At 54.6% G+C, this 16,259-nt stretch overlaps 1 protein-coding gene across 3 annotated transcripts in view; it reads right to left on the reverse strand.

Annotated features, from left to right (window-relative positions):
* The window catches only part of DBH (dopamine beta-hydroxylase (dopamine beta-monooxygenase)), a 25,828-nt gene extending 10,489 nt beyond the window's left edge, over nt 1–15,339 (reverse strand). The window contains exons 1-6 of one of the 3 annotated variants that reach the window (XM_011991538.1): nt 15,092–15,330; nt 11,332–11,478; nt 8,858–9,115; nt 7,805–7,981; nt 7,076–7,178; nt 3,297–3,463 (exon numbers count right to left, since the gene is read on the reverse strand). In XM_011991538.1, the coding sequence (XP_011846928.1) occupies nt 3,297–3,463; nt 7,076–7,178; nt 7,805–7,981; nt 8,858–9,115; nt 11,332–11,478; nt 15,092–15,142 (903 nt within the window). In that variant the 5' untranslated portion in view covers nt 15,143–15,330. Of the gene's footprint in view, nt 1–3,296; nt 3,464–7,075; nt 7,179–7,804; nt 7,982–8,857; nt 9,116–11,331; nt 11,479–14,988 lie in introns of all 3 variants that reach the window. The other 2 variants (XM_011991537.1, XM_011991536.1) reach the window with 2 other exon arrangements.
* Between the last annotated feature and the right edge of the window lie 920 nt (nt 15,340–16,259).

The raw sequence follows: 16,259 nt of genomic DNA on the forward strand, positions 1-16,259 counted from the left end.
ATGGTGGCACATGCCTGTAATCCCAGCTACTCAGGAGGCTGACAAGGAGAATCACTTGAACCCGGGAGGCAGAGGTTGCAGTAAGCTGAGACAGTGCCATTGCACTCCAGCCTGGGCAACAGGAGTGAAACCATCCCAAAACAACGACGAAGACAAAAAAATAATAAAAAAAATAAAAAAGAAAAGAAAACATGTTTCCTGAAATCGAGCATTTTCTTAGTGAGTCAGTTGTCCTCTTGCCCACCCACTGCCAGGCTCTGCCCAGCTTGTTCATACGGTCAGCAGATCCCAGAGCTCAAGGTCCTGACAGCCCCGTCCCTGAAGGCCCCAGATGACCAAGCTTTTTACGACTCACTTTCGCTCCTTCTCTCTCACTCCCGAGCAGCAGCCACCCTTGACCTTGCCATTGCCTATAGCTTTGTGTCCCTTGCAATGGCTTGAGGGGCCATTGTGTGCCGGGCCTGGGAGCCCAAAGGGTCCCAATGACCCTTTGGCCCCCAGAGGCCGACCCTGGCCCACAGATGCTGGGTGTCGCCCAGGTGGAGGGAGGATATGCTCTTTTGGGCACTCTGGTCCAAAGCAGCACTCTCGTCTTGGCCTATTTCACTGGGATATCTAGACTAGGCCAGATTTTGGCTGCAGAATTTGTGCCCCTCTTTTATCTGCTAAATGAGAGAACAAGACTGATCATTCTCATTCTGTCACTTAAGGTAGTGGAGGACTCTGGCAAGGGGAGGCGGGTCTGCATTCCTGAGGCTGGAGAGAGACGTTCTCACGGTCAGCGGTCAGTGGGATCAACAGCTCCAAGGCCCTGCAAGGGGTAGTGAGTGCTGCCTGGCCGGAAGCTGCTCTTCCCCATGAGCCCTGGCCAAGGTGCCTTTTACATGGACCCACGCTTCACCAGTGGGAGCTTTAGGGAAGTGGGAGTGTCCACCCCCGTCTGGGACAAAAAGAGCTGATTTCCTGCCAGAGACGATGGGTACCGTGCTGGCCGAGAGCTCCGTCTCCCTTCAGCCTCGAGGAACCTTTGCTTGGAAGACTGGGATGCTCTGGGGGCTCACCCACACGAAGAACAAATCCCAATCGACCCATTTACTGGGAAGGAAAATCCACTATAAACCTCATTACAGTGCAATCTGCTGTCACGGCCACAACTGTCAAAGTCAAACAGACCGGTATTTGAATCTTCACTCTGCGTGACTGCTGGCAGTGTGATCCCAGCAAGCCTCAGTCTCCCCATCTGTGAAATGGGTACGTCAACACTTACTTTGCAGATCACTGTGAGAAGTAAAGCTACCTCACAGGAGGAAATGTTTGTAACGTATACACAAACTATGAAATAACATCCATCATATAAGAAGAACTCCTAGAAACCGACAGTAAGAAAAACAACCACCTACTGGAAAAACCGAGCACAGGGATGAACAGAAAATAGGAACAAATGGCCAAGAGGGAGAGGAAGAGATCCTCAAGTCCACAAACAGAAAATTCAAGTTAAACAACACTGACATGTCTTCCTCCCAAATATGTGTGTGTGTGTGTGTATATATATGTGTATATGTGTGTGTGTGTGTGTGTGTGTGTATATATATATATATATATATGTATTTTTTTTTTTTTTTAATTTTTGAGATGCAGTCTCACTGTCTCCTAGGCTGGAGTGCAGTGCTGCGATCTCGGTTCGGCTCACTGCAAGCTCTGCCTCCCAGGTTCACGCCATTCTCCTGCCTCAGCCTCCCGAGTAGCTGGGACTACAGGGACCCACCACCACGCCTGGCTAATTTTTTTGCATTTTTAGTAGAGACGGGGTTTCACCGTGTTAGTCAGGATGGTCTCGATCTCCTGACCTCGTGATCAGCCCGCCTTGGCCTCCCAAAGTGCTGGGATTACAGGTGTGAGCCACCGCACCAGGCCAGAAAATATTTACAATATTAAAAATCCAATGGGTCAGTCAAACCAGGCACCCTCTCATCCTGTGTGTGGGAGGAAGCAGCAGATGGGCTTTCTGAGAGGCATTTTGCAAGATTGATTCAAGGGAACGCTCAGATTTCTGAGCAGCAATTTCACGTCTAGAAATCTACATGAGAAAACGGTTTCCGGCATGGACAAGGATTTCCAGGAAGCTTTCTTTCTATTGGTGAGAAGTTGAGAACAGCCTAGACACCGATTGATAGGGAGACAGTTCAGCACAGGCTTGGACCAAGATAAGGCAAATAGAGGAGGGGATTTTAGTGGTCAGTCCCCGATCTCGCCAGAAGCCAAGGACAGGACCTGCTGTTGGTACCAGAGTCTAAGTGCCAACCTGTGCCTCCACCCAGCATGTGCAGCCCTGAGGACAAGCTCATGAAGACATGTCAGTGTTGTTTAACTTGAATTTTCTGTTTGTGGACTTGAGGATCTTTTCCTCTCCCTCTTGGCCGTTTGTTCCTGTTTTCTGTTCATCCCTGTGCTCGGTTTTTCCAATAGGTGGTTTGTTTTTCTTACTGTCGGTTTCTAGGAGTTCTTCTTATATGACGGATGTTATTTCATAGTTTGTGTATATGTTACCAACATTTCCTCCTGTGAGGTAGCTTTACTTCTCACAATGACCTGCAAAGTAAGTGTTGTACCCATTTCACAGATGGGGAGACTGAAGGCTCCTCAGTCTCCCTGACAGTCTCCCTGAGATCCTGTACCTGGCACTTCACTGCCTCACCTAGTCCTGCCCTGGTTAGATACATGGTGAAAACCCCATCCTGTGAAATACTATGCAGCAATAAAAAGGCAAATCACCAGAAAAATGCCTCCATTTGTTGAAAAATTTGTAAACTATTCAATACAACTTTTTAAAAAAAACTCAAAAGGTTTCTGACACCTGCAAGGGCTTCCTGAAATACACAGGAGAAAGATCTGGAAGCACACAAAGAGCCAATAAGTGGATATCTCAGGGAGAGGCAGCAGCGGATGAGGGGAGCATTCTCTTATAGCTGCAGTGCCTGCGCTTTTGAGTGGCAAGTGCACGTGTGTGTTGCTTACATAATGAAGGCATATTTTAAAATGCAGCGCGTGGAAGCCTGACACGTGGGTGTGGACTAGTGGGAGCCATGGTTATTGCTGGAGAGGGAGGTGCACACACACAAATGGCCTCTCAGCAGGAAGGCACCCTTGCATATAGAAGAGAGCGAGAACCGCAGAGGGATTCAGGGTCAGGGGAACCAAAGCTGTGCCTGCCACCCTTCCTGGGCCACCACCTGCCAGGCCTCCACTAGGGGACGTGGGAAGACGGAGGGTGTGGTGCCGGGCCCAACCCCACTCACCAGCTGGGTACACTTGTCCGTGCAGTAGCCAGTGAGGACGAAGGCGGTCTCCCGCGGTGGGATAGCCATCACTGGCGTGTACACCAGTCCCAGCTCCATGATCCCCGCATTGAAGCGCCGCAGCTTGTCTGTGTAGTACAAGCGGATGCCTGAGGAGTCGCGCCGTCCTGGGAGAAGGTGGGATGGATGGAGGTGAGTGGCGAGTGGAGGCCCTCTCACCTCCGCCTGCCGACAGATTGTCCCTATGACCCCACCCACCCTCAGCCAGGAGGCAGGGCTGGTCACCCCCCATCTGCTCCCGCCTGCTAGGCAGACCAAGAGCTGGCTGTCTTTGTTTCCACGCCTGTGGATGCCAGGCAGCTCACAAGATCAATTAACGCAAACAGGTTACACTCACTGGGAAGAAAGAGCTGTTGTTTCTATGAAAACTAGTTGAATGCTATGGAAAGATGTGATCAAGGTGAGCCACTTCAAGCCTCCATGGAGTCAGGTGCAGGTGAGATGCTGCTGATAAATGGAAACTCATAAACAACTTGGATTCTGTGCTCAGATTGTTTCGTAAGTGCTTTGATGTTCTTCTTCCATGTTCAAAGGAACCTAAGCTGGAAATCAGCCTGCAGGACGGTGACAACCTGCAGGGTGTGGTCTGGGTGAAGAAGAGGGCATGGAACTCCCATCTGCCGCTGGCACAGAAGAGCCCTGGTCCTGTGTCAAAGCTGGGCAAGTGTGAGTGTATCTCTGTGTTGACGTTAACAAGAAGCATTCCAGGAGCTCATCTTCCCTGTAGCCCCCGCTTTTACTACTTTGATTTATGTCCTGCAGACCCAGGGAATCCACCTACCAAGCTGACATCTCAGGAACAATTTGAATGAGAATCTGGCCCCCCAGGAGGAGGGTCCGAGTTGCAGGTCTAGCCCCGCTTCATGCACAGCCCCGGGTCCCGCTTGGTCAACAGCGTGCTGTGTGCTCTCAGATGACTTGCTGTCCCTTTCTGGGCCTCAGCCCACAGTCAAGGGCCTCTTCCAAAGGAATAACATGGTGCTTCTTCCAGTCACGGAAACTGTGTCTTCTGATTATGACGTGGCCACGCTTGTTGGTTCTCCTTGCAGTTTGCTAATTGGAGAGTCCCTGAAACTCCCTGGGCCAGCCTCCCAGCGGTCACATGAAACTGATGGTCAGAGGTCCAGGGGGCCGGGCACAGTGGCTCATGCCTGTAATCCCAGCACTTTGGGAGGCTGAGGCGGGTGGATCACCTGAGGTCGGGAGTTCAAGATCAGCCTGACCAACATGGTGAAACCCTGTCTCTACTAAAAATCCAAAAATTAGCCAGGTGTGGTGGCACGTGCCTATAATCCCAGCTACTCGGGAGGCTGAGGCAGGAGAATCGCTTGAACCTGGGAGGCGGAGGTTGCAGTAAACCGAGATCGCGCCTTTGCACTCCAGCCTGGGTGACAAAGTGAGATTTCATCTCAAAACAAAAAACAAAAAACAGAGGTTCAGGGATGCTGGCACCCACTGGAACATCCTCACAACCATGTGTCATCCAGGTAGCCCCACCGTTCCTGAAACTCCATGCCTAGTGAATCAGCAGTCAGGCTCAGAATACAGGCTGGGTTCATGGTTGGGGGAGGATCTAAAGGCCTGGCCATGGCCCCATGCCCCCGGATGTATGGTGGACATGGCGGGGTGGTCAGGAGGGGCTGTGCAGCAGGAGACTCCGCCCCCGGGTTACGTATAGGAAAGGGATGTCAGGCGGCAAGGAGTGTGAAATTGACAAGGGGTTTTAATTCACAGGGACAAGGCTTCTGATGAAGACTTAAAAAAAAAAAGATATAAAATTCTGGTCACAAGAAAAACATTAATGGGCCAGAAAAGCAGTCAGGACAGACACGCAGCCGGGTGACCAGTGCTGACTTCAAAACCGGGAGCTGGGAGCTCATGAGTGCTTTCATCTTCTTCATGCTTTTCTGCTCTCCATCTTCTCACCAGTGTACATGCATTGCTCTTTCTGATCAAACAAACTAAGAGGGTGGTACAGATACTAACATCTTCCCTGGGTGCCAGAAATGCTCTAAGCATAACCTATCCCCTTCATGGGAGCTTTGCACAATAAGAATCATAGCCCTATTTTACAGATGAAGAAACTGAGGATGGAGCCTGAACTGAAGACTCCGCTCAGGACCACAGGGCTGGGAAGCGGCCAAGCTGGGATTCAAATCCAGGGCTGTGGACTGGGGTGCAGGGCATTTTCAGGGGGGCCCAACCATCTCCCTGCTTGCTTCCTTTAAGGTGAGGCCAGAACAACTCCTCTTGCCTCTGCCTTCTTCCCTCGACACCCCTACACCATCCAAACCCAAACGGCTCCTGTATCTCCGGGCTGATTACATCAGAGGATAATAATAAAAAGGGTGTTGCAATTGGTTAAAATTCAGATGGGGATTAAATCATGAAATAATTGTGGGATTTTGATATTTATAGAAAAGCAGCCCATCTCAAGATTGGTGAAGTGACAGGAGCGTCCTTATATTTGGCAAAGGATCCATAAATACAGCCAGATAATCATGAAAAGACAGACTTCCCTGATGCTTAAGGAGTTTTCAAAAATCCATTTGCTTTCAGGGTTTAAATGAGCAATAAATCCTGTATCATGCTAAGGCCCAAGCTGACTTATACCCTTCTCTGTGAATGTGGAGATAACTCCAACAGTGGCGGAAGGTATTACTTATGCAGCCAGGAAAAAAAACCACAGGCGACTGTTCGCTGAGCACAGCCCCGTGCCCACAGCAAGTTCTGTGCGTGAGCCTTTCCCAGCTTCACAATAGCTGTGGGAGGTGGGAGAACAGGCAGAGGGTGAGGTCATCCACCCAGCCTCCCTGAGGTGGTAAGGCACAGCCTAGCACCTATCTCTTAGGCCACTTCTGCCCCTCGTACAAATGAAAATAGGCACCATTCAGAGAGAGAGAAAAAGTGTGTGTGTGTGCTTGTGCGTGCGTATGTGTACTTGTGTGCGTGTGCATGTGTGCATGTGTGTGTGCATGCGTGCGTGTGTGCATGCATGTGTGCACGTGTGTGCATGTGTGTGCGTGTGTGCATGTGTGTGTGCATGTGTGCGCGTGTGTGCATGTGTGTGCGTGTGTGCATGCGTGCGTGTGTGCATGCGTGTGTGCGTGTGTGTGCATGTGTCTGTATATGGTGGAAGATGCTGGTACAACAGAGAGGGAAGTATTTTTTTCAGTTTCTGAGATAGCGTCACCTGGCCTTGCCATGCTGCGGGCTGACCCTGCTCACTCCACCCTCAGGTATGGGTGATCCAACAGTAGCTGCCCCCAGCTCCCCTTCCTATCCCTGCACTCCGGCCAGGCCGGAACCCCTGTGTCCTGGAACATGCCCTGCTTTACCACCTTCCTGTTTATGCACACACCGCTCCCTCTATTTGAAACTTGGCATCTGGCAGTTTCCCTTATGAAAATTCTCCTTGTCCTTTCCCCTGGGATGGACAGTGCTGCGCCGATGGCCACCAGTATTACAGGGACAAGGAGGGAGGTGCGGGGCCACTGCTGGGCCCTGGCAGTGCTGTGAGGAGTGAGCCCCTCGAGGTCCTGTCCCTGGGAGCCCACCACAGCCATGGAAGATGGAGAGCAGATGAGGCAGACGCAAGGGCCTCGTGCCAAGAGGAGCTGCACAGCAGGGGCGCCATGCTGGGCAGACAAAGGGTGGAATTTTCTCACTGGCTCAACACAGCTGAGCCCTAGGGGGAGGATGGCATCAGAGCCCCCTACCTTCTATCACCAGCGGGTTGTGGTAGTGAACTTCCAGGCGGACGTATCTGGAGGACCCAGGGCCCCCGAAGGCAATGCCGGCTTCCTCCGGGTAGTAAAATGCCTGTGTGGGGCAGGGTGTCAGACAGACAGGTGTGTCCTGAAAGGGTCCCAGGTCCGGGCAGGGACAAACCCAGTCAACTGTTGGAGCCTGAGCCTCAGGGGTAGAGGAGGGGGCGCAGCAGGATTAGAGCGACGCTTCCTCCTGACATCTCTTTACAAGCCCAAGGAACATCCTGTGACTCAGGTCAGGGTGTCGGGGAGAGGAGCTGGTGCTTAGGGCTGAGACTTCCCCCAAAACCCCTTCTCTGGATGGGTGCAAGAGCTGGCAAGACCCCCATTGTCTCAGCCTGTGGAGGCCTCAACACTGGCCCCATCCCACCAGCCAGCCCCTGGGACCACTCTGTGCACAAAAACCCAGTTGGGAAACAGAATCAGGACCTGCTGAGGGCATGAGGTCCTGGGGCACTTGTGTTTCTGTGGAAAATTAAAAGAGGCTGGAAGCAGGTGGCATTTCAGACATCACAGAGGCGAGGGGGCCATCTCAGGCCTGGCCCTTCTGGTGGCCTCGTGAGCCCCCTTAGGAACCCCTTCTTGGGGCCTCTGAGACATTGAAGCTGGGGAAACAGAGGTGTGGGGATGCCAGGGGCCCAGGCAGGAGACAACATGCTGGGGTCGCGGGGCACGCACCTTGGCACCCAGGGCCCAGGCGGCCAGCACGTGGCGGCAGTAGTTGAGGCGGTCAGGTTTCATCTTGGAGTCACAGGGCCCGTTGAAGTGGGGGATGTTGTCCATCTCGGGGGCGCACTGGAAGATTTCCATGTGGTGCACGAGGGCCTCGTTGCCCTTGGTGACGATAGGCTCGTACTGTGAGGAGGCAGCCCCCTGAGCCCGGGAACCGGCCGCCCACCCTCCCCGCCCCAGCAGCTCTCCTCCATAGGTGTCTGTCTGCCCATCTGTAAAATGGGGGGGATGATCGAGGCAATTTCAGGGGCACTTCTGGGGCTCAGAGCCGTGAGGGTGGAGCCATCAGCCCAGAAACAAATCCCGTAGAGAGCTCCAGAGTGAAGGAAATGAGCTTTTTACAGGACATTTCCTGCCAAGGCAGGGACAGGACGCAACCGTCCTCACGCATATGGGGCCATGGCCAGGCCGGCTCCTGCAGCCTCAGTGGGAGGCAGGGCAGCCCTGAGGTTACAGCCCGGGCCCAGAGCGCACCTTCAAGGCCATGCACCTTCCTGCTGTGAGACTCTGGACACTCATATAACCTCCCTGGGCCTACTTCCCCTGCTGGAAACTGGGGGCTCTTCTGCTGAAGGAGGGATCACCTCGCCCCTCCCCCAGAGCCAGGGGCATAGTGGACACTCGACAGCTATGGCCTTTGCTATTCTGCCTTCCCCGGGCGGGTGTTCGAGAGCAAGTGAATTCTGACTTAAGCTGCTTTTTCATGAAGGAGAAGGTGGCCTGGCAGACAGACAGCAGTTCCTGTCCCAAGGAAAGATGCAGAAGTCAAGATGTTGGTTGCTTTGGTCCAGGCAGGGAAGTGGGAGCTCAGAGGCCCTTTGAGGGTGGGGGAGTGAGCAGAGTGACAGGGAAGCCGAGACTACTTGCTGATCCTGTAGGACCTCAGGCAGGTGCCTGAGGTTCCGGTGATAAGAGGACAGCTCTCCAGGGTCAGGGACAACCCAGGCCCAGGAGGAAGGCAGGGCTGGGCGAGGACCTGGGTCCTGAACCCGCATGTACCTTGACAATGTGGTGCCGAGGGAAGCCCTCAGGAAGCTCGTGGATGTAGCACCAGTACGTGGTCACCTGGTTGGGGATCTGGATGTCGGGAGCGTGGATATCCATGGTGTACGTGTCTGAGGGCGTGGCCGGGAAGGTGATATTGGGCTTCAGGAGCTGCACCCTCTGTAGCCCCGTCCGCAGGCCTGAGATGTTGATGGCCTCCAGTGACCGGAATGGCTCCTCCAGGATCCCGTAGACCAAGTGGACTGTGCCGTCCTGTAGCCAAGACGGGGCTCAGTTGTTCACCCATTCAGAGCCCCCAGAGTTGGGCTCCTGAGGGGATGCCACATCCCTGCCCACCCACATCTACCAGATGACACACCTGGCTCTCATCTCTGTGAATAAGGGACCCTTGAGGCTTGCATAGCACTAGCTGGGACTAAATCCCAGGCTGATGACCCCCAGGATCCCCTATTTGCACCAACCATCCAATACTTTTCTAAACACATTCCACCTGCACTCACCTAACATCCATTTAAGCAGTGACGACTGGGCCTGCCATGAGCCAGTGTGGCCAGGACATTTGTTCCCTCCACCGACCCCAAGGTCACGGGGGACTGGGTGTGGGGGATCATTGGTCAGTTCAGCAGCCCAGCCTGAGGATTCAGTGCCGTCTATGAAAGGAAGGAACCACCCTGGGGCTTGCTGACGGTCACCCTGAGCCGCGGAGCCACGCCGTGTTATGTAGTCACCACCAGCTTGGCAGGAGGGGAACCAAGCAGCCACAGAAAGCTCCGCAGGTCTACGTGGTGCTGGAGGCCACAGGCAGACTCAGGAGGCAAGACCCGGGGCTGGCTTCCTTAAATGCTCTCGTGAGTGGAAACGGGGATCAGGTGTGGAAAGTGCCTTTCGTAGCTTTCTGGGCACCACAGGTGCAGACCCGTGTGGGTGGCTAATTTGCTCTTTGAGTTTGTGGAAAGCTGGTGGGTCACCCTGTGCAGAGGACGCCCAGAGCTCCAGGCAGAGGCCCCTATACCTGGCCTGGAGCCTCTGGGCTGAACACACACAGGCACTGGCCTTCCCTGTGAGGTGCTTCCGGAGGGTTCTCTGCTCACCCTTGCCTCGTCCACTGGGAAGCAGGGTAAGGGTTCAACAACCTCCTGGAAAAACACCTCTTCCGGCCCCAGGTCTGCCCCAGCACACCCCCAGCCCCTGGGTACGTCCACTCCCCGCCTCTGGGCCTTAGTTTCCTCATCTGGCAAACAGCCAGCTGTTCTGTTTCCTCAGATTCCATATTTGTCTATTTGGCATCTATTAATTGATTACAGGCTCAAACAGATGGCCAGAGTTGTTTACACCTGTCTTTCCCTCCAACATTCACACGTGTGTGAGAAGCCTATTCCCAACCCTCCAACCCATCCCAATCCCATTTCCCTAGCCACCTCCTCCACCTGACTCTCATACCCCAGGCCAATATTGCCCCAGCCCTAAATCACCCTAGGACCAGGAACCAGACAACCAGAGACCACTGCAGCCACCCAGAACCCACCAGAATTGTCCAAATGAAGCAACTGCCCTGCCCTGCCTGGCCTTTCCCACGGAAACCCCAAGAAAGCCTCAAGCCTGGGCTCTCCACTGGCTCATGAATCTGCCTCCTGACCAAACCCAGGGCTCCGCAGGTGGGCCTGCACGGCACAGGTGCACCTTCTCTCAGGAAATGCAATCAATCTTTCAATGGTACTGGCCTGTGTGGTCACTCAGCTAACCCCATAGATTAAGACTTGGCACTAGCTGCCACCCCAGGCCATTGCCACACCAAAGGATTACTCACACAAGACAAAAGGTGTCAGGTGTGCTAGAGTTAAAAGAGTTTTGTCTTCAAGGACAAGGTGGATTGCTTTCCCTAAGAGGTGGGGCTGGGGGGACTCTTAGGGCAGCATAAGAAGCCTGTGGTTTTTGCAATGTTTTGTGGCTCCCATGAACTCACAGCTGGAGCTGGTCAGGCCGCACAAATCATCTAGTTCCCATCCCCATTTTACAGATGGGAAAAGTGAGGTCCAAAGGAGGAGGGGAGCTGTCCTGAGCCTCACAGCGAGCTGGTGACAGGGCCGGGATGGAAAGCCAGGTCTCCTGGGTTTCCGAATTCCACTTGATGGTTAATAGGACCAGGAGGAGAGAGACATCCAGAAGCAAGGTATAGTCCAATGGGAGAGGCTACAGCGCAAGCACCGCATCTAGAAACCATGTCAGCTACATGTCAGCAAAGGGCTGCTTCTTTGAGGGCTCCGGGGCGATAGCAGAGCTGGGCCATCCTAAGCACCTTGACCCCACCACTGCCTCTGGGCCATCCTCCTTGGTTTTCCTCTGTCATAGCTGGCCAGGCCCAGGCCCCAGACTTATCAGGGACAGGAAAGGTACTATGCCATTGGCACAGGATGGCAGCATGGTACACGCAGCCCACGCCCTCCTGGGTGCTCACAGCCACCCCTTACCTCGATGAGGTAATCCTTGGGGTCGCAGGTGCCAAAGGGCCTCTTGAAAAGCAGGGCCAGGCCTTCTGGGGTCCTCTCCACCTGCAGCAGCTGGTAGTCCTGCTGGGGATCCAGGTGGATCTGCCCCTTCTGATCACTCCAGGCGTCCTGCAGAGACAAGCACTGGGCTCCAGGCATGAAGGACCCCAGCCGGGCCAATCCACAAGGGAAGAGGGCATTCCCCAGCAGAGCTCTGCGTTCATTGCCAGCTGAGCTGGGGCTGCTGGGCCTCAGTCCCTGTGGATCTGAGGGTTCTGCCTGGGCTTGGGGCTTCACTCACACCTTGTATGTCCATTTCTGCTTGGAGGCAGTGGAGTTGAGCCCTGACCTCCTCTGCAGGGCTCCTCTGCAGCCAGGAACCAGGGCTCTCACTTGCCAGCAGGTCACAGGCTCTGTTAGCCATGGGGATTCCCAGGCCTGGAGGGCGGGACACTGAGCTTCTTAAGAAGATACCTTAGGCTAGGCTCCCAACACCTCATCAGGACTGGGAACAATGCCTCAGACCCATGCTGCCCACATTCATGCAGGCAGGAGAGTTGTGGAGCCTCAGAAAAGGGAAAGTTGGGAACAGGGTGGGACATGAACAGGAAGGGAGAGAGAAACCAGGGTGCCACATCGAAGGTGGTGATTGATAGCAGGTGCCCACCCTGCACTGGCACAACCCTGAGAACAAGCACTGCTCTATTATTTTATAAATACATGTAATTTTGTTTTTTTTTGTTTTTTTGGTTTTTTTGAGGTAGGGTCTCACTACGTTGCCTGGGCTGGTCCTGAACTCCTGGCCTCAAGCGATCCTCCTGCTTCGTCCTCCCAAAGTGCTGGAATTACAGGCATAAGCCACCACACCCAGCCTGAAGCATCACTTTAAACCCTGCAGCCTAGGCATTGCTCCCCTCACCTTAGTCCCAGCCCTGCTTGGAGAAGGTAAGCTGAGGCCCAGGGAGGCATTGGACCTGCTGCATTCTCCCAGGATGCTTCCTGGGATCTGGATCGGTGACCTCTGCCCTCCCCGTCCCCGGCTGCTCCCTTTGCACTGGGCCCTAAGGGGCAGGGACATGGTGGCTTCAGGCCAGGTCACAGGGAAGAAGACCACCAGGGAGATCTACTGAGAAACAGTGAGGAACCTTCCCCGAAAAGCAGGCTGCCCTTCGTACTCAAGAAGGGCCGTTCTTAGATTCCATGTTTGTCTATTTGGCATCTATTAATTGATTGCAGGCTCAAACAGATAACCAGAGTTGTTTACACCTGTCCTGCCCTCCAACATCCACGTGTGTGTGAGAATCATATTCCTAACCTTCCGACCCACCCCAAGCCCATATCCCTAGCCACCTCCTCCACCTGACTCTCACACCCCAGGCCAATATTGCCCCAGCCCTAAATCACCCTAGGGCCAGGAACTAGACAACTAGAGACCACCCCAGCCACCCAGAGCCCACCAGAATTGTCCAAACAAAGCTACTTCCCTGCCCTGCCTGGCCTTTCCCATAGAAATCCCAAGAAAGCCTCGGGCCCTTGGCCTTAAGGACTTTGGGTTGTGTTTCTTTTTAATCTTATATTCAGGGGTAAAACATCTTTTCTTCATTTCCTTGAGAAAAAAGAAATCTGCAAAAGATATTGCAAAACTTTCCCTAGAGAAAAAAGCCACACAGTGCCACCCTGTCGGGGACACGGCTGGCTTGCCGAGAGACTCATTTTAAACAGAGGCAGAAAGTTCTCCTGTGATATTTCAGCTGGAAATCAAGAAGATATTAGTTGAACATAGGGAGGAATAACAAGGCTGACATTTGTTTTCGTAGGAATTTGTTGTGCAAATTAACCTTGCCAGTGCACGGAAAGGCAAAGTCACCTGGCTTCCTCTGGCTTCCCTTGCAGCGGGGAAATGCAGGCAGGGGCACGCTGCACCAGGGAGGAGCAAACACTCCAGCACTCAGGGTGCCTCATGGCAGCGGCTTGCGAAGAACTCCAAACTGTCAGCGATGGGGTTCAGCTGCGCCTCCAGACGGCTGACAGCTCAGAATCAGGGCTGTCCCAGGTCTTTCTTGGCTGGAACCTGAGCCACAGAGTCTCCTTGTGCACAGGAATCTGTGCAGCCTCATGGGTCAGAGCAGGGCCCTTCCCAGGCAGCTCCACCCATCCTATCTGGGTGGCCCTAAGCCTCACTAATGACACAGGCAAATGCCTCCCGGCTGAGTCCTGGGAATTGGAGGGGGCAAGCTCGGCTCCAGAAACAGCGGCCACCGTCTGCCCTCATGAACTCACAACACCCAAAAAGGCAGAGAGGGACTGTCCGCCCCACCGTCCCATGGCGAGATCAAGGCGCAGAGGTGGAGCCGGCCGCTCTGCAGACTCAGCTCTCCAGCTCCCCATCGTCCCATGGCGAGATCAAGGCGCAGAGCTGGAGCTGGCCGATCTGCACAGACTCAGCTCCCTGGCTCCAGCTCTGTTCTCCCAGATAAAGCAGGCACCTCCTGACTTTGGAAATAACACTTTTTTGTCCCTCCTTGGTCTGTTTCTGTAGAGAGAGTTGGGTTTCATCCACAAAGAAGCCCTGGTGGCCGGTCCCGTATTGGAAGGAGGGCGGGAGCAGGACCCAGGGCAGGCGGTGGGCTTGCCCACTTTGGGGACCCCCTGCGGCTTGTGGAAGGGCCTAAAGTCCTCTCCAGTTTGAAGGGAAACTTCTCCCCTTTCTCCACCCTGTGAAACAAGAGTGGAGGTGAATTTGGGCAGAAAGGAGTCAAGAGCCCATCCTGACGGTTTCGGCTGAGCCCTGTGGGGCTTGTTCGACACCTATGGGTGGGGGCAGGGTGTCTGCACCTGCTCAGTCACTCCATGGGTACAAGCACAGTAGGTCAGGCTGGATCCCATGGGTGCACAGGCCTCATGCGGTGCCCAGCCGTGCGCCACCACCTGGCCCACATCAGTGGGCTCTGGGGACGTTGCTTACAGGGCCGGGGGTTGTGGGGTCTGTGCTCCCGCACACGTGGGGTGTGGAGCAGCATGAGTTTGTGTGGCGTGTGTGTCCTCTGTGTATAGTACCATTCCTTGGGATTGCTGGGTCCCGTGATTTGGGGTGGGCAGTCAAGGACCATGGAAAACATGTCTTTCCTATTTTGTCCTCACACTGAGATCCCCGTGATGCCCAAGCTCGGGGTGCAGACTCGGCTCAGAGCAGAGTCAGCTCAAACACTGAGAGGCGCAGACAATCTTTCTGGGTTAAGGAGGGTGAGTGTAGAAAGACGGCCAGATCCGAGCGCAGTGGCTCAAGCCTGTAATCCCAGCACTTTGGGAGGCCGAGACGGGCGGATCACGAGGTCAGGAGATCCAGACCATCCTGGCTAACACGGTGAAACCCCGTCTCTACTAAAAAATACAAAAAACTAGCCGGGCGAGGTGGCGGGTGCCTGTAGTCCCAGCTACTCGGGAGGCTGAGGCAGGAGAATGGTGTAAACCCGGGAGGCGGAGCTTGCAGTGAGCTGAGATCCGGCCACTGCACTCTAGTCTGGGTGACAGAGCGAGACTCCATCTCAAAAAAAAAAAAAAAAAAAAAAAAGGAAGGACAGCCAGATAGGGTGCTGGGTCGGGAAGGGTTTGGAGAACTGGCAGGAAGGAGAGACTCACCGCAAAATAGGCAGTGTCCCCATCGGTCCAGAGCACCACGAGGTCTGCGTTCTCAAGCTCGCCACGGTCGGACATCCCAAACAGGACTCCAGCCTTGAGCTGCTTCACCAGGAGCTGGAAGAAGATGGCCTCCTGGGGGTAGCTGACATTCCATGAGAGCTCCAGGGACTCCTCAGGGTCCAGGGGGATGCGGTAGAGGAAGGGGCTCTCAGGGGGAGCCGAGCCCTGCAGTGCAGCCACCAGGATGACCAGGAAGACGGCCACTGCTGTGCTGTACATGAAGGCGGCCTCTCGCACGCTGGGGCAGGGCAGGCTGGCCCAGCGACACCACCGACTGGGGGCCTGCATGGCTGGGGTGAGCTCTGTGGTCCCACCTGGCTATTTATGCCCCGGTCCTGAATGGGGTGGGTCCAAGTAACATGGATAATCACATTTGTCTGGTGGGGAATTCAATTGTCCCTCCCACAAGCTTGCGCCCCAGGCCAAGCACTCTGCCTGCTGCCCTCCTCTAATTGGCACTAATGACACATGGACGTCATCAGTGGGAGCTGAAGCAGACAGGCGGATGCTGTCCCTTCTGAGATGGCTTTGAAGAGCTGTCCCAAAAGCAGATCCCCCCTGCGCTGCAGCCAAGAGGCCTTTCAGACGCCCTCCGGCCAGGCACCGGCTGACTGCCTCACAGGCTGTCCGGCCCAGTCCCCAGTGGGATGGGGTCTGCACCACCTCCACCACCCACGGATGAGCAGACTGAGGTCTGAGGAGCTGCTCCAGGCCAACCAGTGAAGGATGGGCCCGCAGCCGCCTCAGGCCTGGCCCAGCGAGCAGAGCCGTTTGTACAATACTAGCGGGTGGGCCCATTTCGAACCAAAAATAAGGCAATCTCCAAATAGTCCCTGTGTTTAGACACTCTCTCCACGGCCTGCTGTTCCCACTTTTGTCTCCTCAATTTTCCCACAGCCTCCAGCTGGTACAACGGCTGCTCCAGAAGGCGCGAGAACATCATAGGGAATGGGGGACATGGGCGTGGGGTGCATCGCTGGGGACACACGGAGCTGGAGCTGCACAGGGGATAGGTAGGCTGCAGGGTGCACTGCTGGGGGTGACAGCGTTTAAGGAAAAGAGGGTGAGTGACAGGCCTGCTCTCCTGTCTCTGAAGCTCCCAAACCCACAGCTTCCTCTTTCCCAGAGCAGATCTGGCCTGAATTTGAAGCCTTTCAGGGCAACTGACTGCAGCCCTGCTTCTCCCACACCTGCCACAGGACCTTTGCCAT

Source organism: Mandrillus leucophaeus, unplaced genomic scaffold (assembly GCF_000951045.1).
Source record: "Mandrillus leucophaeus isolate KB7577 unplaced genomic scaffold, Mleu.le_1.0 Scaffold398, whole genome shotgun sequence".
In the NCBI taxonomy this organism is placed as follows: Eukaryota; Metazoa; Chordata; class Mammalia; order Primates; family Cercopithecidae; genus Mandrillus; species Mandrillus leucophaeus.